Genomic DNA, 24634 nt, shown 5'->3' with positions numbered 1-24634 from the left:
AGTTTGACCAATCACAACAGACTGGGCCATCTGACCAATCAGAGCGAAGTATGACCAATCACAACAGACTGGGTCATCTGACCAATCAGAGCGAAGTATGACCAATCACAACAGACTGGGTCATCTGACCAATCAGAGCGAAGTTTGACCAATCACAACAGACTGGGTCATCCGACCAATCAGAGCGAAGTTTGACCAATCACAATAGACTGGGTCACCTGACCAATCAGAGCGAAGTATGAGCAATCACAACAGACTGGGTCATCTGACCAATCAGAGCGAAGTTTGACCAATCACAACACACTGGGTCATCTGACCAATCAGAGCGAAGTTTGACCAATCACAACAGACTGGGCCATCTGACCAATCAGAGCGAAGTTTGACCAATCACAACAGACTGGGCCATCTGACCCATAGACATAATAAATACATAGACGCCCTATTGGCCGCTGGAGCGTACGTCAACGGCGCCGCCATGTTGGGGATGGCAACTTTCCTATACCTCTAATACCGGGAATTGAGAAAAATGCATGTTTTGTGCGCTGTTTGGGGCTGTACACATCGCCACACAATTGAAAACAGCTTTCGAGGAATTACCTTTCACAAGCAAGACTGAACGTTTGTTTTTGGTTGTATTTGGTCATGATTTAATTAGTAATAGTAACGTTCAGAGGATACATTTAAAAATACTACTGTTATTGTGTCACGAAATGTAGTTTAAATAGTTTTTCAGTCGACAATGTAGTTGTTTAAAGCTCAAATATGTGGTTTGTTTATAAAGATAGCGCCTATTTAAAAATTTGATCTGACGTTTTCGGAGTTGTAAGATGTGTTCACCGGGGCTCAGCGCTCGTCTACCCCGCCTGGAACAGCCGTACCTCGGCCAGTGCTTCTGAAGTTTTCCCGCTGACTCGGATGTCTGTAGTCTAGTGGTTAAACATGAGATATTATTCGTCTTGTGTATATCTAACGGGCGAACTTTGGTCTCATTAATCTATAAATGATTCCCTGGTAAATCGTTTTGGCTGAGGGCAAAGTGAAGTTTCATAACTTTATATTTAGGCTATTTTAACGTTGTATCCTGCTGTATGTTTGACTGAAGCTACTTCTGTTATACCGATCAATAAAACTGAAATTTAACAAAAAGAGTTAAATATTAAAGTCACTATTTAACTTATTTTTTATTGTGTATATTCTGTAATTGATATTTCTTATTCTATTGCTATTATTATAGTATTATTAATAAACTATGCTATTATCAATATTTTTATGATTGTATTATTGCACTTATATATAATTATACTAATCATTACTATTTTATTTGCTGTATACTATTTGTTTATTTTATTGAGTAAACTATTTACTATTACTTCTCACTTTATGTTATATTTACTATTTGCATTGCACTGTAGTTGTACCATAACGTATTATTATAAAGGATCCATCAGTTATCTTTGTTATTGCTAAAATCTGGTCAATCACAGAAAATGCTTTTTCCACAATAAGAAAACTTAAATTATATCTCAGTATGGGGGTCTTCACCATTCTTATCCAAGAATAAAAAGCCAGATACATGACAAGCCTGAGCTTTGACCATTCTTTATTTAAAAAATTTTTTTACAAGTCTAACTATCGAGATTTTAAATAACTAGAGATGGAACTTTTTGTACACCACATACAAACCACTGAAATCAGTTGATAAATGTAAAAACAGTTTGTTTTTATCCAGAAAAAACGCAGCTCCCCCGTTTACTTACATTTGTTCACAGCGCAGTCTTGCCCTCCGCAAAATGGCGGACCCGTTGACGTATCGCAGCAACGTTCCAAAGCGGCCAATAGGGCGTCTATGTATTTATTATGTCTATGATCTGACCAATCAGAGCGAAGTTTGACCAATCACAACAGACTGGGTCATCCGACCAATCAGAGCGAAGTTTGACCAATCACAACAGACTGGGCCATCTGACCAATCAGAGCAGAGTAAACCAATCACAATAGACTGGGCCATCTGACCAATCAGAGCAGAGTCGGCTCTCAGAAAGGAGAGGTTTGGAGAGACCGGATCTTTTATCGAACAGTTTCAGACACTGTGAGAAAAGAAAGAGGAGATGCTGAAATGTATATTATGAGAAAATTAAAGTATTATCTGAGCTTGTTGGATGTATGTGTAAACCTGTTGTAAAAGACCTCCAAAACATAATTAGGAGCCTTTAAAATAGCATAATAAGGGCACTTTAACAGACTTTATAAAGATCTTAAGATGATTCCTGTGGGATCACGACTGGGATAATTTTCGCAAATCCATGAAAAATCCATGAAAACAGTTTGAATAGTCTGTTTTACACTTTTCATGGAAATATATTAAGAATGTCAAAACGAAACAGAGTTTACCACCTATTTATCTTTTGTAGTATGACCTTTTAATTTTATTTTTACATTTGTAAGATATCGGAACAAATCTGAATATTCAGCATGAAAAAAAATGTGTAGGTGAAACATATAGGGCTAATACATCAGGGATAACTTACAGTTAGTGTAAGGACTCTGAGCTGAAGCAGAGGTTTATGCTATAATGAGCAGCTCACTGTAGCATACATTATCCCCATTATTACTCAGCAAATAAATAAATGGACATAAAATATTGATTTGAATTAAAATTATTTTATTATGTGAGAGATACGAGAGACATTAAACTAACACAGCCACTATGTAGGAAATCGGCTGTTGTTTATCGCTCATTATACCGCAGAATGCTGTAATTGACCAATCAGAATAAAGTATAGTTTTTTGCGCACTTGTACACCCTTGGTTAGCAGAAAAGAAAACTAATTTCAGAGGCAGAGAAGGTTATTCAATTTTAATAATAGATAATGAAAACACATTAGACATGAATCGCGAACACCGACATTTATTAAGAAAGCAAGCAGGGACAGCTTTGATTTCATGTGGTCTTTAAATCTGTGACCGAAAGTAATCCTTCACATGAATAATTCAACAAAAACGCCAATTTAAGTCACCTGAAAATGGTCTGAAAGTGTCTAGACTGTTAATGAAAGTGATGTTGATGAACAGACAGTACCTGTGGATGGAGTGGAACTGCTCATGGTAGTACAGCAACACGAGGAGGCGGAAACAGGAGGCTCTCCAGATGCCCACTGAAACACACAAATATAAAAGTCTCAGTCAAAATGAGTCAACGTGGGAACCAGAGAAACCACCAAAAACACCACGTATTACACCCTTATATTCCAAACTTGGGCGTAAATGTTTAGCAATATTGAATTCAAACCTAATAAAATCAACCATATTTAAGTGATATTACAAAAAAGGGAATGAATTCAAATGTATTCCAAAACTAAATGCTTCACTAAACTATTCTCATGTCATCGGCATACTTGGATGGTGACATTATCCATTCAAAATCTAATAACACAGACCAGCGTGACGGGTACAGAAAACCAATCGAAAGGCCCTGTGCCGTATCAAAGGACTGTTTTTTCAGTCCAGAAGGGAAATTTCAGCAGCGCATCAATTCCTTGAGGACGGTGTCTAACAAGCACACAAATGCATTCATTAGCAGCAAATTGTTTGTGAGGTGAGCAGATCAAAAATACAATCTATTCAGCTACAAGATGGCTGGCACGTGATCCTGCCCTCAGATACTGTAGCCAGACTCTAGAGCAGAGCATTACATGAGTGTTTAGCGCTGCAAAATGCTTACACCGCCTCATTTTGGCTCAAAAATAAAACGATGGTCATGCATACAATCTCTTTGAATTTAGATCTAGATTTCTTCACCTTGGCCCATGAAATCATCTATGTGAACACACTAAAGTACGGGGATGCATTTACCTCTTATTAAAAGTGCAGGCAGGTGAGTTTGATCAGGGATAGAGTGAAATTATTCAGGAAAATAAGGATCTGGAGGGCCAGAGTTGCCCAGCCCTGCTCTGGAGGAAGCGTGTCCGTTCGTGTCGTGTGTCCTGAGAGAGGCCCTCACAGCTCAGGGAATAACGCTGTAATTGTCTTCCTCCTCAGTTTCTAATTTTAGAGCTTTTTTGTGACTGTGTTGAATTTCTTGTGCTAGACGATAAAGAATGTGCAGAATTGAGACATTTTATGTTTAGTCTACTTATTAAAAACAAAACTATTTGGGCAATTCAAAAAGTTATTTAAATATGTGTTGTTTTAGTATACTTTATTTTTTTAATATACTTTAAGTATATTTTATATGCTTTTTATATACTTTAAATGACCTTTTTTTTTAAATATTTTCTGTTTTTATTTTCATTTTAGTTTTAGTAATTTTATTATGTGCTTTTGTTGTTTTTATTCGGTTTTATTTTTTATATTTCTATTTAGATTTAATTGATTTTTTATTTCAGTTTTAGTTTTTTACTACTTCAGGTTCAATAGTTTTTTTCCATCTAATATTTATATTTCATTTTAGTTTATTTCAATTAATGAAAATGATTTTTTTTAACACTGGTATAAACAAAGCAAATGTCTTCCTATATTAACTAACGATTAATCAAATCATTATCATGATCACTTAGTTAATAAGTTATTTGGGGGGTCAAACTGTACAGTATGGGATTTGGGATCAATATCCCGTCAAAAGTATTGTGGTCACGGATCAAAAAATAATTATCGCGAATCAAATATTTAAAAACACATGTAAAAATCTATAGCACAAACTGAAAAAAGTAAAGCAAAATGGTCAGAACAGCAAACAACATGGACACGGATCAAAATATAATAAACGTGAATAAATAAAAAAATTCACGCTTGAATTCACGTAAACTCCCCTCTTCGATTGATTGGCTGGAGGAGGAGCTGTCAATCTAGAACTAGTGGACCAATGGTGACGCTTAAGCCCGCCATAATTTACATGAAACTCGAACTGCAACATTTGGAAAAGCAAGCGCAGAACGTGGAAAGAAGAGCGAAGAGAAAAACAGAACAAGCGTACAAAAGAGTAAAATATGAGCAGAAAATGTAAGAGAGCACAAAGTGCAGAATAATAAAACCAAGGAAAGCATCATTTTTAAGGAAACATGAACATACACAAGTTTAACTTTTGTGCAATATCATTTTTTATATGTTTAAAGTTTTTATACATGCTTGTTATTTTTTTATTCGTGCTCATTATATTTTGATCCTTGACCACGTTGTTTGCTATTCTGATCAATTTGCATTCTTTTTTTCAGTTTGTGCAATATATTTTTACATGCGTTTTAAAAATGTTGATTCACGCTTATTATTTTTTGATCCATGTCTGCAAGATTTTAGACGGGATATTGATTCCATAGTCCAGTCCTAAACACCAAGCTCTTCAATGGTTTTCTGAAACCAAATGTTAAGCACATAAGTGAACTCAAAATCAGAAAAAAAATACACTATATTATACAACAGTTAGTTTTGATCCTTGAGTTTGATTGGCCGAGCAGACCTCCAAGAGTGCTTATATTTAGTTTAACATCATTGGGATGTTTCACTGCATCCCTCTCTGTTCCCGATAGTTCTCAGCAGAGATTACGGACGGTGGAGAGTGGAAGTAGAGTGTGATATTATCAAAAAAGCATTTGCGTTTTATCTCATTCCAGTATCACTCATCATAGGTTTCTCTGGTGATGGGAGCAAGAAATGGAAAACCCGGAGTGGAGCAGGAACGGATTAATTACAGAAGGCTTTGAGCGGGAATGCAAAATGCATTTTGCTCCACTCGTATACTCTATTCCGTCTCTTTGTGTTGCCTGACAACACATAACACTTTTTTTCCTGTTAAAACTATTTTCATTGGCAGATTAAAAACGTACGAACTAACGGTTTTGCGACTGAATATCTGTTGAGCTGTGGTTTGGTCGTACACAACTTCCTCTGCGATATTGCTTAAAGTTATGAAAAAGAACAAGTCATGTGGAGATCAATCATAACGGTTGGAAGGTCACAACCATGTGAATATTAGAACAAGGCCGACCTCATTTACATACCAACGCTGTCTGTGCTATTCGCCAGTAGTTTTCGCATACAAAAAAATTACCCAATCACAACAAAGGTCATTTACATTTAAAAGCCTTAAAGGTACAGAAGCAAAATCTGGCTGTTTAATTCTAAAGAGCAGAAAGGGTAGAACAAAACTACAACAGAGTTTGCTCCAAGAAGCCTGGACTAACATTATTTTCAGACTTCAGGGCAAAAATAAACTGCTACCAAAGGTCAGAGACATGGCCTGCTGGGAAGAGCAAGAGCTCCGACATGTTGTGTACGTGGGAGACGTTTAGTCCGAATCCAGGTTGGGTCATTACCCGATCCGATTCATCCACCTACCCACCTATGTTTCCGGTCTACTCTCTCACAGTCAAAATCAGTAAAATCCCAAAAATAAACCACCAAAAATGGATATGTGGCCTCTGTAGCAAATGAACAAAAGGTTTTTGGGATCCAAACACAAATGTTAACTAAAGTCTCATGCGTATAGAAAAAACAACTGAATCAATTCAGAAACATAAACTGCAGTCATCCAGACATTCGAGATCCACCTCCAATATAAATGAGACGACGCAGTTTGTAGTTCTTGGTAAAAAACGAGTTCACGCACAGGGTCATGACACACACACACACAGCAGGTACGAGCTCAGCACAGCGCTTGTGTTATTCAACTCAGCCAGGTGTTGTTGGAAGGGAGAGCTGGCTTCACAGGCGGAGCCACTGCGACGCTGTCTCCCTATTGGAGCGCGATTGTCCCCTCAGCCTATCAGGAAACAACACAAAGCCTATCTTCGATTTTTTTAGATGAAATTCAAATGAGGCCAGGCAGAGTATGAATATGCAAAAAAAAAAAAAAAAAAAAAGGCACAAAAACGATAGAATCTCTTTACCCTTTACAGCTAAGCCTCTCTCTGATGCATGTGACATTTTGTGCGCGGAGATGGGCTGAGAGTGATGAAACACGACACTGATGTTCAGCGCCCGAATCGTAATTGGCATTTCTCTGAACACGCCATCGGAGGGCCGGGAGAGGTCACGGGTCACGCCCTCACCGGCACACGCTACACGTCAACACCGGCCGCCAACTCCACCACGCCATTTTCCCACTCCGCCATCATTATAGCGGAGTGTCTTTAATTAGTCGAGGCCAGAGAGAGAGGGGGGAGGGGGGGATTATATCCTTTCATTGGCATTCTTAATGGATAATGTCCAAAAGTGTTTAGATTTTCCCAAATATTTGATCGTCAGATATTTTTAGACGCATTTCATTAATAGTCACTTGATAATACTTGATGTGATATAAACAGAGCTCCCTCGTACATCAAAGACTGGCAAGGATCTGTCCGGGTCACGCTTCAGCCTCAAATGAAATAAAATAAATAACTACTCATACTTTGCACTAAGGAAATGCATTTTCAACCTCATTAAGATCTGTTGCATTATTTTTTCCATTATTTTTTATGACAATTAGGCACATTTCCCTCCAGTAGTCATTACCGTAACGCAAAACACTCATTACTTTAATGTCATCTACGTCAGCCAGCTAGATCATTTTAACCTGGTGATATATTTAATCAGCAGAATTCAGAATAATTACCAACAACAACAACAAAAAACAATATTCAATACTTGACTTAAATGTTTAATTTAGCAAGGTATAGAAAATGTGCATCAAAGAACATAAGATTCGTACGTACTCGTGTAAACCCCACCTCACGAGGCATAAACATCTGTATATCAACGAATGTAAGATTCCTACACGATATGGTCTGTTCACAGTTCACACCAGGGAAGATAAACACAGAGGAACAATATAACTGGAATCACAATCAGAACTAATTTCCAGCTGACGAACGATAAAACACTTGCCAGCCAATCAGAATCCACACATGCATTTAAAGCAACAGACGACAAAACTGCGACGTGTGCTTATAATAAACTGAACGTTATCGTCCGTTGGTGTGGACTAGAGATGCACCAATGTATCAGCCAATAAAAGTATTTTATTTTTTTATTGTTAAAAAACAGGGAGAGAAAAAAAATTGGGAGAGATTTTCTTTCCCTAAGAAAATCAAACTATCGGTATCGTATCGGCAGATATCATTGTGAATAATCAGCTATCCGTATCCGTGAAAAAAAAAAATGAGTATCAGTGCATATCTATGTGTTGTTATTGTTTTAGTTATTTTTATAATTCACATTTTTGGTGTGAACCAAGTGTGCCGCACATGTCCCGAAAATTTAAGCCAAACATCTCGATCGCCCCCTGGTGGCAGGCTGCGGTATAGCTCAGAAACACCGCCCACTCCATGTAATCGAATGGGACGCGAGCCAAACTCAACAATATTTCTAAAACATTTTCTTAATGGTCAGCCCTAAAAATAAAAATCTGGAATCATTACGGTAACGAGAATATGGAGAGATAACGGGTGTCGTTTTCATGAATATAATATCATAAATAGGCTTCATTTGAATATTATTATTATTTTACTACTATGATTTTGCGGTGAAATGTGACCTGGACATGTGTTCCTGAGATTCACCCTGCCAGCCATCTCTGCTAAGTCCTCTAGTTTGTGTTCCTCCAGCTTGTTTATCTCCCCAAACATTTGCAAAACGCTTTATTGGGTGCTAATGCAAATGAAAATGCACAGGTGTGACTGGTTTTCTTGATAGGGGAGATGTTATTTCCGCAACAACAAACAAAAAGCCACTACTACTCGTTGCTGAATGTTATAAGACGTGTTGCAGTTGCAAAAAACAAAAAAAAATCTCCTAGGGAAATTAAAACTTTTTAAATTATCTTTTTAAAATGGAGCGGAAAAGAAGACGAGGCTTTAAAGATAGTTAATAATAATGGTTTGATCATTTTATAGCCTGGCTGGGGGATATTCTGTAATTAACAGGGACAGAGAAAATGAAATCAGGTTGTCAGGGTTGCAGAAGTTAATAATGTAAAAGCGCATTTTCACCGTTCATTAATCTGGAGAGCACATCGCTGGAGGTTGTGTCCAGGATTTTTTATTTAAGTGTGGACGAGCTATTGTTATGACACAGCATCTGAGCAAACAAGGTGCAGACTAAAAACAAACACAAACACGCTTTTCTGAAAGGAAAAGTTCAGCTCACTTCCACTTATTTAAACTTGGTGCATCATGTTTGGTTACAAGACAGAACATTGTTGTTTGGAGTCAGTGGTGTTATATGATGCGTCCTGAAGCGTCATATTTGAATATATGCAAACGCATGATATTGGAAGCAACAACATTGCAATATTTTGGTTTTCTGCGATATATCACGATATAAAAAAACAAAACAATTTTGTCGGATTACTTGAATCGCTATATTTGGGAAGAATTAATAATTCTAGAATGATTAGGGTGATTTTGTTGAGTAATGCATCTGCAAAGAGAATTAAAATTGCTTTAAAAACTGAAAAATGACTGTTTAAATGCTGAAGGCATTATTTGAGTGTGAACCCTTGAAAAGGGTTCTTGTTTTTTTTATGGAATATTGCATTATTTATTATAAATGATTTATCCGTGTACATTTTTTTTTTTTTTTCATGTGCCCTCATAATCTTGAATCAAAATAACTCCCCCTCCTGATGATGTGTTCATCGACGCGAGGGCGGAGCAACCCGTCACTCGCATGAGATCCACCAATAGCAAACCACAACCATCCAATCAATTCCCCACCGACAACATCAAGGCCAGTCCTACTTTTCTTTTCTTGTTTGAGAAGCCGTTTCACTCAGATTTACGTCACAATAGGAAACAAAAGATATCGCAATTTCTATTTCATGTTGACTTTAAGAGTTGTCATATCGCAATATCAATTTTACTTCGATGTATCACGCAGGCCTACCACAAATGCAAATGAGATTTGAGATTATCAGATTTTTTTCTTCAGTTACTTTTGGTCTGTGCAAAGCCAAGATTTGTGCATGAACGTTCAAAGAAAAGCGCTTGTTGAAATTTGGTGAACTCTGAACTGCGAATTCACATCACGTGAAGACATGTGACCATAAGATCGATATGTCACAGCGTGACCTCTTGGCGGAACTAAAATAACGATGTTTTTGCAGTAAAGGTGAGAAGATTGTATATTTTTTTTTTTTACATTTTTGAATGTATTACGTTGAAATTGGTTGTTCAATCAATATCGAGGTGCATTATGGGGTTGAACGAGCGCTCTCAATAATGTCCACTATGGTTTCAGACACCACTACAAACGCCTGTCCCCAAATAATGCACTATATAAGAAAAAACAGGTGATTTTAGGTGACATTTCATACAAAAGTTCATGTATAAAAAAGGACCCTGACAGCTCAAGCCCTCCATTCAGTTTCACTGTGTGGAAAAAAGCAGCCTGAACATTCTTCAAAACATCCTCTTTTGTGTTCTACGCAAGAAAGAACGAAACGCATACATGTTTTCAAGTTTGGGTGAACTGTTCCTTTAACATAAAATTGCTCAGGCAAGACAATAAAGCCCCTTTATTCATACGGCAACAGACAACAACCGATTAACTATTATGAAAAGCCATTTCAAAGCATTGTAATATGGTGCATAAACCCCAAAACTGGACAGAGCTATTGATCCCATGGGCACTGTGGGATGCTCAGATGCTGTTTTTTGATGTTGAAAGCAGCAAAGAGAATAACCATGGAAACAAGAGGGGAGGGGGGAGGGTGTTTTCAAAGGGAGGTTTCTCCTTATGTAATATTCAGTACCAACGATGCCACCAAGGAGGATATCAGGACAAACTGCCCTCACAGCCCAAAATTACAGCTAAAATTCACAATACAAATCTAGCGTTTGTAATGCAATTAGCTCCAGTACGCTGAGGAGCCCATCTATAAAACAACCTATCTGGCTGTAACAGATCCTGCGAAAAAGCAGTAACACACCTGCCTGCGCCGGCCGGCCGGTGAAAGGAAAACGACCACTTTCCCGGACAGGCGCAAGTATTACACAGCTGACAGCGAGCGAATCAGTATCCTCAAGACTCGAGCCGTCCGCTTCCGCTGGGTTTCACCATAACATGTCGCTCGGCCAAATTGCCCTGTTAGCACGGGCATTGCCAGACAATAACATTTTCCATCAGACCAAATTGACGAATCGAAGAGTGAATCTGTGGCCGAGCGCTCTCCACTCGGAGCAGGGGACGGGGCCGTCTGGATGCACGCCAGGCTGAAATGATCTTTCGTTTTTAGCAATCTCAAAGGGAGATGTAGGAGTGACGGTCTTCTCCTGCAGCACCAGCGATTTGGAAATGAATATCAAAGGCGTTAGACAGACAACAGACCATCTCCTTCCTGACGGAGATATTATGCAACGTGTGAATAATTCCTCAGCCTATTTGATGTCTCTTTGATGGCCTTGTTATTCAAGTTATTGGATTTATGCATCATGCATGCTGGGACAGGCATGAAAATTTGCCCAATAATATCTCAGAGGGAAAGAATTTAGGGTGTTATTGACAGGGCAGGCAAACATCTGTGTGATTAAATAACAGAATGCACTGCAAAATATAAAGGTGTTTAAACCTGCATGTTCGGATGCATCAGACTCAGCCTGTCTCAGTTCAGGTCTGCATGAAAGGAGAAGTGCACTAAAAGCATTTTATTAAACTGTGTTTTGGATTTGTTTTCCAGTTAAAAGTAGATCTAAACATCCATAAAACAAGAACATAATTAAAGGTTTCAGAATAGCTATCTCGAATTGGGTTTATTTTTTCTTATCCCGTTGGCAATGAACCTCCATGAATTTATCCTTAAAACCAGGTTACAAATTATAAACAACAATATTGAATTTGAGATATGCATAAGACCAAAATACTGATTATGAAATAGATTTTTTTTTTTTGGAGTGTAAGTGCAACAGATCAAAGGGTGTGTAGAGTCAAATCTCTTTGAACAAACAGCGTTCTTCATCTGCCATCATATCTAATCTTTTTCTTTACGATTGGCTCTCTCAGACAGTCATGGAGAATTAATTCTCGGTCTGCTTTTTATCTTCCAGGGTCCCGCTGTGTGCGTCGAGTGTGTGAACATGTGTTTAGTTTGCCTAGTAACTGTTTTAACCTTGTTCTTTCTCCCACTTTTTATTGAAATCGTCTAGTCACTCAGGCATCTCTCACCAGACCTCAAAATCAACAACAATAGAATTTTACCTAAAAAGGAGATAATGATCTGATTCATAAGACTTTAATTGATCTTTTTAAAGCTTTAGTGTATAATTGTGATCACTAATGTAAACAAATGTGATTGCAAAAATAATGATGGTTTTCAAACAGTTTTCAATGAACATTCTCCCTGTCTGCCATTGCTCAGACAAACAGAAGGTTTACTGTTTTGGGACAAACAGAGCATTTTGATAATGCCACAATGTTACACCTTTCCTGAAAGCACATTCAACTCAAGAACACTTAGTATAGAGTGCACTGCTGTCAACTGCAACATAAATAACTGGAAAAAAATAATAATAATCGTACAATCTTTCCAAGAATTGTTGCTTAGTAAACATACATTTTGATACAAGGTTGCCATATATGCATATTGTAAACATATGGAACAGTTAACATGGTGTCAACAGGGACTTTTATCAACAGATGGAGCCCATATAGTGCAACAAAGCAGAAAAAGTACAACTAAATTGTACAAACTGTTCATTTATTAAAAATACATGAGCTTGATGAGAATCTTATTCTTAATGCATAACATGCTCATAAAAATTCTAATGTGCATCAAAGCTTCAATTTTAAATGCATACGGATGTAGGAGAAAGTGTGTTTTTAGATGCTGTGGCTGGCCACCATTTAATTTTTCACTATTCTTCTAATCACTTTTTTTAAAGTAAAAATAATTTTTTAAAGGTATCTCAAATTTGGTCATAAAAACTGCATGTATAAAACCAGTCAAATATTTTTAAATGCCGCACATGACAGTCTGGGCAAAAGTATTTCAAGTCAAAATACCCAACTACTTTTATAACTGTTTGCAAATGTGTAAATATGCATAGTTTACATTGAGTATTTCTGATAGTCAATATTAGATCAAATATAAAGCATTCTCCAAAGCAAACTGAAAATATATAACAGTTTATGGCATTTAACCAGTCAACACTTTCATATAAATAATTTCACAACAATTATTGCTACAAAAGCTTATTTCCTCAATGACAAAAGTCAGTCTAAATGTAAGAGTTTGCCATCAAAATGAGCAAAACTGTACCTTAATCTCATCTCCAGCATGTCAGAATATTCCTGTGTTCATAAGCGACGAGAGAGAGAGAATTAAATAGAGGGAGGGAGACAGACAGACAAAGAGAGAGAGAGAAAGAGAGAGTACAAGGAGGAGGAGAGTGATAGAAGTGCATGTGGGATGAAGGGAAGAGTGAAACAGACGGAGCTCAAGAGAACAGTGAGGGTTCGAGAGACACAGACAGAAGGGAAGATGAACCGAGGGAGGGAGGAAGAGGAGGAGGAGGGTGTATTATGGGTGTGTGTGAGGCAGGATATGCGCGTGCACACACCACCACAGGTCCCTATTGTAAACCGGGACACTGTGTGCGTGCGTGGACAGAAAGAGCGAGATAAAGAAATGTGAGCACATATTAACTGAAAGCAAACAAGCGACTGTCCTAAAGCGTAAACTCATACCGCTGTTGAGAGGGCGCGAGCAGGGGTGCTGCTAGAAATTTTGGGCCCTATGAAAGAATATGAGGTTGGGCCCCCATTCCATTATTAAAATCTCTGGGGGGCCCAAAAGTGTGTGGGCCCTTAGAATCGTCTTAACTTTTCCCCCCTTAGTGGCGCCCCTGGGCGCGAGCATCATATTGGAAAAGAGACAGAAGAAAAGACGGAGAGCAACAGGTTGATGATCAGTCTCCCTAGAAACAGCGGGAGTGCGCACGGGGAACAGATGTCCTATGGTTTCGTGTTCGCTCTCTGGCTGACACACACCGCAAGCGAGCGACGCAAAAAACTACAAACGACACGTCATTATAATCAACGAAACTGTCTGCGTTTGTCATAATTGACAGACACTCCCGCCACCGACAGTGAATGTGGAATAGTATAATATAATAACCTATTTCTGCCATTATCCTCCATCATTTTCAACCCAGAAGTAGCCTACTAAGAGGCCATTCACACAGAACGCGTTTTTGCTTTGAAAAACGCGAGAAGCGGGATGTGGAATGGGGAAAAAACGCAAGGTCTCGAGACGCGTTTCGTTAAAAGTTGAACTTCTTTTAACTTGAGCGCCACGTTTTTAGAACGCAATATCATGTGCGAGACGCAGTTATTACCATAGCTGCCAACTCTCACGCATTGGCCGTGAGACACCCGCATTTGATGGGTTTCACACGCTCACACGCCACACTCCCGATTTCTCACGCTGAAGTGTCAACCCGGGCGGTCAAATGCCTGGAAGATGAGTTTATCTATATATCTACCTGTTGAGCCAGTCGTGATCGACTAGTTATACCGCAAATTCGTTAAAAATCTCCCGTTATCTAGAGCGAGCGTGCATGCGAGACAGAGATTGTGCTCCAAACCGCGTAGAGCGAGCGAGAGACCTTGCGCGAGCGAGACCGCCACCCCAACCCCCCCCCCCCCCCGTGTCAACAAATCTCACTCGTCTCTAAACCCCCCCCCCCCCCCCCCCGTCAACAAATCTCAATCTTCTCTACCCCCCCCCCGTCAACAAATCTCACGCCGAGCAAAACTCAAAAGTTGGCAGGTATGTATTACACGTCCGTCTAGCGCAAAAACAATTGAAAAAGTAAAGGAAAAAAGCGTTCTGTGTAAACGGCTTCTAACCTTTTACAGTCTATGCTCCTAACAGAGCAGTCACACTTACACGCTGCTCTATTTTTATAAACATGAATTCAACATAAATAGTAGGCTAATACACTCAAAATGTAAAAAATATACAATCTACTCAACTTTAGGCTAGGCTACTGAAAAAATATCGTTCACGCCGTGACGTAGCAATCTTCTACTGCTAGACATCATATCTATGTTCTACTGGTCATGTCTTCACGTGATGCAAATTGGCAGGTCAGAGTTCACCAAACTTGAACTTTGGAACGCAGCAAAATCTGACCAAAATGAGAAACTTTTCTAATCCAAATTCGCATCCCGTGAAGACATGTGACAGTATAAGACGATAGGTCACAGCATGGCCTCTTGTCTTGGCTGAATTAAAATAACAATATTTTTGCAGTAAAGTTAAGTAGATTTGATATTTTTTACATTTTGAGTGTATTACTATTTGTTAAAATCGGTTGTACAATCAATAGATGCATTATGGGGTTGAACGAGTGCTCTCAATAATGTCCACTATGGTTTCAGACACCACTACAAATGCCTGTCCCCTCACAGTGCACTATATAAGAAAAACCTGATTTTAGGAAGGTCTAAAGACACATTTTATAAAAAAGTTGAACTGCGTTTTTAAAATGCTGTGTCGTGTGCGAGACACTGCAAAAGATGCAAGACGTGAGCACAATGGTTAAACGAGTACGTCTAGCTTAAATGTGCTGCGTAACACTAGAATGAACCTCATTGGTTCTTGCAGAAGCTCAAACGTGCTGCATAACACTAGAATAAACCTCATTGGTTCTTGCAGAAGCTCAAACGCGCTGCGTAACACGAGAATGAACCTCATTGGTTTTCGTGAGTTGATGAATGTTTATATGTGAATAAAAGCCTAAATTAAATCTGTTCATCATATAAAGTGTTAGAGTCTTCGGAAAACTTGGACGAAAGCGTTCAATATGGATTAGTTTACGATCTCTTTATGAACTTTTTGAAGCGTCAAAGTGGTAGTTGCGTAGACCGTCAATGGAGGGACAGAAAGCTCTCAGATTTCATAAAAAAGATCTTAATTTGTGTTCAGCAGATGAACGAAAGTCTTACGGTTTGGAACGACACGAGGGTGAGTAATTAATAAAAGAATTTTCATTTTTGGGTGAAATAACCCTTTAAGTCGCTGCTCAATCTTGAAATTACCATTAAATAAATCATGTACTGTAACTGGTCCACCCTGATAGATAGCTTCCAAGTTTGGCATATCACCATTCATGTGCTTTTATTGTAAAAGTCACTGATTCAAATTTAAGCATCTTAACAGTGTAGTCAGTAATGGAAATGTTTGTTTATTGCATCACCACTTGCAATCTTTTTCAATTTAATTAAAGTCTTCTGGTTTGACATGCTCCATTGTCGTCAAAATCATTAAATATAATATAAACTCTGTAATCAACACTGTTAATTATAATGTTAGCATTGTAGTCACATCACTATTGGTGTAGCTGGAGTGTGAGATGAAGGAAGGGAGGGTTGTGTGTGTGTGTGTGTGTGTGTGTTCTAGCTTCATTGTCTATGATATCTATTATTGAGATGGGCCCCCTCATCAGTAACCGGATACGACTGGACAAACACAGCTAACAGAACATTCAAATTAACTAGCGCTGTTGAAAGAGACGCAGACTTACTCTGTGTGACACTACATGCAAACAACGGATAATATGGTACAAATGGAAAGTTAGATGAAAGGAGAAGAGGGCTGTATAAAAGGAAACAAGTATAACAAAACATACAGGTCCAGAGTACCACAGCTTACTTGCTAAAGGATTTGGACACTGGCAGGTCATTTTACTTCGATTAAAAACAGAGGGGAAAAAAACATCAAACCAGCAGTGATATTTCAATACGTCTGCATTTGCCGCGACATGTTTGGGTCTGACAAATCTAGTTGAGAATGCGAAAATGGTCTGTGAGATTATTTTCAAAACGACCAGCCATGATTCATCCAGAATTATAATTTATTAATAGTTTCTTTCTCTCTGAAATGCAGCGAGACAACTGGATAAACCACACCCTCAAAAACCAGAAATCAAGTTGGCACAGGCATGGCATGCTCTGTATTTTTAAGGACGCAGGTGAGTTGAGCTTGTGTTGGTGCTTCATAAACACTCCTACACACCAAACCTCCCCAAATCTGCCTGCCGATGCCCTCAGGGGGGCAGTGAAAGACCTCCGGGGGGAGGACAGGAAGGAGGGGAGGGTCCGGACTCCTCAAATTCACGTTCACACACAGGCTGAAACGCATTAAGAAAAAAAAATGAAGAAAAGATTCCTGCTATTGTCTCTGTTGTGTGGATATTCAGGGACTGATCTCCATCTAGTCAACATTCACACCTCATATATTGACAGAACTGAGAGAACTGGAAAGTTAATCAACACCAGTTAATGAGTATTCACTTCCTGCTTTGCGTTCTTGATCATTTTGTAGCTTACAAGGGGAAACTTTTTTTTTTTTTACAGAACCTGACAAAAACATATCTGTAGTATTATTTTCATGACCATCAAAAAGCCCCGTGGAAAAGGTTTCTTTCCTTTGTTTTACGGGAAAGGCTCGCATTTTTATTTAAACAGCCAATGGGCTTTAATTTACGTCACAGCCATGAAACATGATTTTTTTTTTGTTTGCTAATAAAATGAAGGTGGTATAAAGAGGAGGAGCATGCTAGTTCTAGAGAGCATTTGATTAGACAATTTGTATACTCCTGTGCAAGGTCAGTCATCACTATTTTCACTTCTCCAAAATAAACGCATTCATATAGTAAAAGCCGGTTTTGACAACTTTTTAATGAGTAGGCTATAGTTAAGAGCATAGAAACGGAATTAAACCAACAAAAACACAATCCTTATATTACAAGGTCTTTAAAAATGAGCTCAGTCTTTTTTTCATTTCATCCTTTAATTTTCATAATTACAAAAAGTTAACTATTTGCATGCATTGCGGTAATGAGAATCTGGGGGTAAAACATGCCTTAATTGCCATGAAAATAATGTCATGTGCTTCATTCTCTTCGTGCAAAATGTTATTTTTTGCTTTGGATTTAAGGGTGAGATGTGACCTGGAATGCTTTTCGTGAGATTCACCAAAAAGGAGTCAAACTCCCACCTGTCGAGTTTGCACTCTGATAAAAACCTTGGTCTCCCTATCAAAAACAAAACAACAGCACGGATAACAGCAAGACAAAAAAGAAAGAGGAACTGCAAACTCATGTTACTGTGGGGAGGGCCAGACCGGTGTCCATTTCCCTTTAATATTGTAGGGAGGTAATAAAGAGGAGAGAACTGAAACCAGCCCAGCTGACAGTGAGGCCAGATAGGAGCGGTCATATGATCCCATCAAACCGAGCATGCCTTTTACCTGAGCTTCAGCGTCTGTGCATGGGGGAGAACGCACAAACCAGAACGGCGAGATGTTCCGTCAAAAACCGACCCTGATGCTGGACCATGTCAACATGCTTTCACTGCAACTAGATAACCAACACTCAGAAACATAAACAACTCTATCCTGTACAGAGACACGAGAGACTAATGTGTGTCAATCTGTCTTTTTATGGATTATCAAAACAAGACTTGCATGTCGTTGTCACGAAGAACGAACAGGAAGACGAAGGCTATAAGCAAGGGGGTAATCCATCGACCGGAAGTTGAAGCCGGCCGGGTACCGTCATCTTGTAGCAGAACTTCACTTGCGTTAGCATTTCCATTGACTACCATTCATTTTGGCGTCACTTTGACAGCGAATAACTTTACATCTGAGGCGTTTAAAGACTCCATTTGTCCATTATTTATTTCTAAAGAAACACGACAATGTATAAATGGCTCCATTACCTTCTATGTTACATTATGGCCCCGTAGAAACAGTTTTAGTAAAAATAGGCTAACGATTGCGTCATAACCACTCGACTCTCTGTCGCGCTGTACAGAAATTACCGTACAGACAGGAGGAGAAGCTCGCAGGCAATCGGGGGGACGTCCCGTCAAGAGAGAAGCCCATAGATAATGAGTCCATAAAAGCAACGGAATACTTACTCCTGCTCACTCACGATAAAGGACTCTTTGCTCATGTTCCCCGTCTCTGCAAGATTAACGTTGGCAATTTTCACGCACAGCTACTAGAAGAGTAACATCTGTCAGACAGGTTGCTCACGTCATCAAGCTTAGTTTGAGTCGGTCTGAGTCTGCGCGTCAGGAACGGAAGTGCTCAAAAATCGCTAAAAGTGGGCTTCAACTGTCTCAACTGAGTTCCAATGAGATCGCTCTGTCCATTTCTTTTACTGTCTATGGCTATAAGGCAGTCTTTAATAAATCCACACAATGAGAGTAGCATACAACACATCCGGACATTGACGAGACCAGACACAATGGAACTTAAGTACACATGCAAACAAGGATAATTAAAATCACACACACCTGAACTGAATGATTAACCAAAATGAGTGACCATGACAACAAACTAGTGGCGGGAAATAGTGCAAGCAGGAAAACAAAGTCCAAACACGACAACTCAAAACGTAAAACTTTTTAGGCGTTTTGGCCGTTCGTTTACATGACAACATCGTTTTGGGTGCCTGAAAACACAAACTTTTGAAAACGGGTTTCAAAATGCAAGTTTTTGAAAACGGTAAACAACAAACACGCGAATCTCTGAAGACGATGACGTCAGTCTATACTAGTGTTTCATCGCCATCTAATGGCCTGGCAGCAGAATACAAAGTTTTTGTAGTTTTCGCAGATCCGTGGAAATGTAAATGGGGATCGTTTTGACAACGGTGTCGTTTGTACGCGGAGAACTCAAAGGAAAAGCTTCTCCTCCGTTTGAAGCATATCGTTGTCGTGTAAACATACCCTGAGTGCAACTGTGACAGTTGTGTCGCTGAGAAGTAGCCTAGTTGAACTGAAAGTGGCATTTCACTAATACTGCTGAACTAACAATGACAAACTGCACATAAAATCATTTACTTGGCTTCGTATTGTTCCAAACCTGTATGACCTTCTTTTTGTACTGAGAAACACAAAAGAAGATATTTTGAAGAATGTTTTAACTGGTTTTGTCCGTTCAATGAAAGTCAATGGGGTTCAAAACAGCATTGTACCCCATTGAGTTGTATGGACACACACAAAAAACCTTTTTCGAAATATATTTTTGGAACAGCTTGTGGGTGTGTAAAGGATAAATGTAAAAGTTCTCATTTTTATGTGATCCATCCTTTTAAGGTAAGGAACATAATAGAGACTTGGGGGTGTTTTGACTTCGGCCAGTAAGCAAACACTTTGCAACCTTCTCACAACATCCGAGAAACATCCAGATTACTCTATGTGGCCGTTGTGCGAGCGCCACGTTTGTTTACATAGGAAAACGATTAAATGAAAACGCTTTCTGTGAGAACGGACACTAGCATAGCTTAACAACATGCTAAATCAATTAGTAAATCATATTAGTAACCAGATTTGGCAACCAACCAGAACACCCTGCACTGTAAAAACGGATTTTTTTTCAAAGCTGTAACTAAAAGAAAGATTATTGTAGTAGGTTTTACAAGAAAATACCATTTGTCTTTCAAAATTTCACATTTAATTCAATGTGTAGGAACTTGCCGTTTCTTCATAATTAGCTATTTGTTAAATTTACTAGCAAAAATAGTTTCAAAGTAAATCCTACACCAATTTTGTGTAGCCAGCATTTTTGGTGTTAACTTTTGCATGGGAAAGTAGCTGTATATAAACATCTAACAAGAAAAACTAAATCTAATATCTAAAAGCCCCTAAAAATTTCGATTCAGTAAAACAGCACTACTCATCTACGAACAAACCAGCTAGCTAACAAACGTTTCAAAACATTACAAGACGTGAGTCACACGTTTTGAATCAAATCTGAGAAAGTCAAGGATTTTGGTCCGGGAAAGACAGCTTCCCTCACAGGGCGGGAGAGAAACACGGGGCGAAACAACGTGGGAGCCAGGTCCATCCGGGACACTGCATAGTTCTCATTCCTCGCAGATGAGAAGTGAGGTGAGGAAGAAGGGGGAGATCTTTGGGTGAAACAAAGGAGTACAGTAGAACAATAGCCCTCTCTGCCCGTCTCCCAGCCCTGCTAGCCAAAACACAGGCCGCCAGTGGAGACGAGAATGCCAACAGAGCGCTAACAATGCTCAGCAGTGAAAATACTGAAGGCACTGCGGTAACACAGAGCAACATGAGGGACAGACACACGCAACAGGTTCTCTGTGGCGCCTGATGTCAATGGAGACACTTAAACCCCAAAGTATACATTGGTTTTGATGCGTACCAAAGGGTATCACCTTGCGCATACACTGTTGGACGCACACCGGCGTCTACGCGGTCATAAAAATGGGGCTGCGGACTCTACCGATGGTGAAAATTAGGTCGCGCAGACAGCCGAAGAATACTTTGGGCTTTAAACGCCTGACTAAATTGACTAAGATGTGTTTGACTTTTTTGTCTCAGGAAGAAACCACCATCAACTCCCCAGACATTACCCAGAACCCCTAGAAAGTACATAGACACCAACTTAAAATCACTCAGAACGGGTTAGCTGCCATGTAGCAAGACCCTGGCACCATCTTTGCATTGTGACTGCACGGCTACACAACTCCCATTTTCAGTTAGTTCTGACATACTCCCACATCTGGGGCAACATAAGGCCTGTGCGCTCATAACTGCTGACTAGGATGAATGGCATCTGCTGAAATAGCAAAAAATGCAGGTGAATTTACACAACAGGATCAATGATGAAGCAACAGTGAGAGGTTTTTTCATAATACCTTAAAGGTCTGACTTTGCAGGCATTACAAAATATACAAATACAGATGGACTCTGGGGAGGGTGCGATTTTACAGTGTTAAAAAACTATTAGTGGGAACTTTGATGGAGTATGAAGTGTAAAAGAAATAACAGGATTTTCTGGTCATATGACTGTGGCATTCTTCACAGAATTAACCCAACAAAAAAAATAATAAACGGTCACGAGAAAATAGGTGACGGATTGGGGGAGGTCTTTTGGTAGTTGGGAGAAGTAATAATGTTAACCCATACACAACTTTACACCATGATGCCACAGTGCTATGCCTCTATGGTTTTGCTGTATTGTTTCTGCATGTTGGACACACCACATGACTTGGATTTGGCAGACAAATTTGATCAAATATTAATAAGCAGTGTCTAAGAATAATAATGCCTATAATATTAAAAAGATTATGGCAAGTTTTTATGGCATTGCATTTTCTAATGTATTTTTTAATAAATAGATTTATGTATATAAAACATCACCTCATAAACCTACATATGGTTTGTTAGAATACCTTTGTTTTGTGTTAAGATTATGAAGAAAAAAAGCATCTTACAGGGCCCATCACTCAAGACGACACCCAGTAATGTTGCTGTGTCAATTGCTTTGCTGTTTTGTCAGAGAAAATGATATGGTGTCAGCAAAGTGTTTTTGGGGAGGATATTTGAAAGACGTCCAGCGACTCTCGTTTAATGGGGTGTACTCTTGGCGAGAGCAAAAAAAAAAAAACTATGCATTTGGGATTTTCCCACCATTATTCAAGGGAGCTTAGCATTTGGGAAAAAATTAGAGCACTTTCCTCTGCCATTGGTTTTTTTCTTTCTTTTCTCTCTCAATAGGCTGAGTCATGTTTTGACAATGCTTGCTTTCTTATTTCATACCACATGCTCATGAATAATGGAGCATATTGGCATAATAATAGAACACATGGGCATATGAGATTTTATGTAAGTTTTCCAAGCCAGTTGAAGGCTCAGTGAATTGGGCGAACCTGTTTGAGGCTTCAGACATGATGCTCTGGTTAACCGAATGGCATCTGTTGTGCCCGAGTTTGGCAGACTCGTAGGGATTTGCACTGGGGGAGACGGGGGTGTGTTTGGCGTGGCCGACCCCTCTAAATCTAGTCCCTGTAATTTACTCTGGGCTGTGTTTCCCACATACTTCACTCCTGATGCATTCCCAAGCATCCCTCAGTTAGAAGAAATGACTTTTACTATATACGGAATACCAAGCTACCAAACGATCATACTACGCATACACTAAAAAAAAAGCTAGGATGTTTCAACCCATGTTTGGGTCAAATATGGACAAACCCAACCACTGGTTTAAAATTTGTATTTTAATTTTTAAACCCAATGGTTGGGTTTGTCCATATTTGACCCAAATGCACTCTTGAATAATTCATTGTTACATGAAAAATTACTTAAGCATGGTTTTTACAAATGATTTATGCACAAATTTGTTACACTGGCGTTTCATACATGATGCCTATAGCCAAAATGACACAGGCAGGCAATGATTAGGTTTTTCACCACCAGCGGGAAAAAGCCATTCATCTCACAACTCAGCACAGACGGAAATAGAAGCTATTCTCTCTCAGTGCTTGTGAACGCACTGTTAAATAAATGCACTTTAATGGCAAAGCTGTGTAATTTGGACTGTAGAAAGGTGTTAATGCCTTAAACCTGGAGACTAGGTGAAAATGCAGTACTTTCATAAGTGTTCCAACATTAACACTGAATGAAAACAGAGCCGACAGTTTTCAACGCTATTTATTCAGCTCATAATATATTAAACAGCCCTGCTAACCCTCATAAAGGCAATGCACTCGTCTACATACATCAGCTGTTTGGATAATGTAAAGCGTTTCACCTTTCACATTAAACTGCAAATGCTGAATACGTATAGTCACATGATTGTCGTTTAGTTTTTCTAAACAAAAAGGCGAATGCACTTGAATGGCAGGACTATCGTTGGGATAGCGGGAGGGGGGCTCTGTGAGAGTGTACGTATAAGAGGAACATGATGAATGGCAGGAAGCCGGACATCAATAACAACAACAACAATCCTCTGGATGGATGGAAAGCGAATCGTTCCATTACAAAGACTCATATGGCTGAACACCTCAACTGAGCAGAGGCTGTGGGACGAGCCCGATGTGACTGTCCACCGCCAATGACAAAATGGGAACTCGCTCAAAGTGCATGTTACAGGGACGGTTTACATTTACTTACACTTATGTCATTCCAAACCCTGTGCAACGCAAATGAAGATGTTTTGAGGAAAGTTCATGCTGCTCTTTTCCATATAAGCAAAGCATTCAGTGACCAGAAGCTGTCAAACTCTGAAAAGGATCAAACAACACCATAAAAATACCATGAAAGTAGTCCATGACTCTGTTCCAGTCAAGATTATCTATATTAAATTTATACATATACACAATCTAAATACCTTAGAAAAATAAAATTTGGTTTAAATACATTTTCTTTCAAATAAGCAAAAATGATGTCAACTATGTTACTAACCAAACACCCCCATGAAAACTAAAAAGTGGTTTATCCCAAAACCATGTGACCAGTATCATGTGATGTCATTTTCTTCTGTGGCAGATATTTTAAACACATTATGGTAAATATCTTTTGTACGTTTTTTCTGCATTTTATCTCCAATTACCTATTGTCAAGGAGTATATTTATTGCCTGTCAACTATGTTACATTGTTATGGTTTTCAATATTTTTTATTTTATTTTGAATAATGTGAGGTTAACCTATTCAAGACAATAACATTTGGCTGGCCAGACACGGCCTGCCATTGAAATTATGATGCAAAATGGTGAAACTGTCAACTATGTTACCGCCATCGTCAACTATGTTTTGACTGAATTTTTAATATCTGGACTGCTGCTTTTGATATTTCAGGGTGTAGTTCACATCCACATTGTCTGGATTTGACATTCATTC

The 24634-nt window shown here is 39.0% G+C and overlaps 1 protein-coding gene across 4 annotated transcripts in view; it reads right to left on the bottom strand.

Annotated features, from left to right (window-relative positions):
- Positions 1-24634, bottom strand: part of ptbp3 (polypyrimidine tract binding protein 3) — a 66865-nt gene that overhangs the window by 32295 nt on the left and 9936 nt on the right. For 2 of the 4 annotated variants that reach the window (XM_056238981.1, XM_056238985.1), the window contains exon 2: positions 3080-3155. The exons of 1 other annotated variant lie outside the window; for it this stretch is intronic. In XM_056238981.1, the coding sequence (XP_056094956.1) occupies positions 3080-3104 (25 nt within the window). In that variant the 5' untranslated portion in view covers positions 3105-3155. Of the gene's footprint in view, positions 1-3079; positions 3156-13228; positions 13371-24634 lie in introns of those variants that run through there. One more of the 4 variants, XM_056238983.1, reaches the window with a different exon arrangement.

Source organism: Rhinichthys klamathensis, unplaced genomic scaffold, assembly GCF_029890125.1.
Source record: "Rhinichthys klamathensis goyatoka isolate OS25496 unplaced genomic scaffold, OSU_Roscu_1.1 h1tg000549l_1, whole genome shotgun sequence".
In the NCBI taxonomy this organism is placed as follows: Eukaryota; Metazoa; Chordata; class Actinopteri; order Cypriniformes; family Leuciscidae; genus Rhinichthys; species Rhinichthys klamathensis.
The sequence above is the reverse complement of the archived record's forward strand: the minus strand, read 5'-3'. Positions and strand labels throughout refer to the sequence as shown.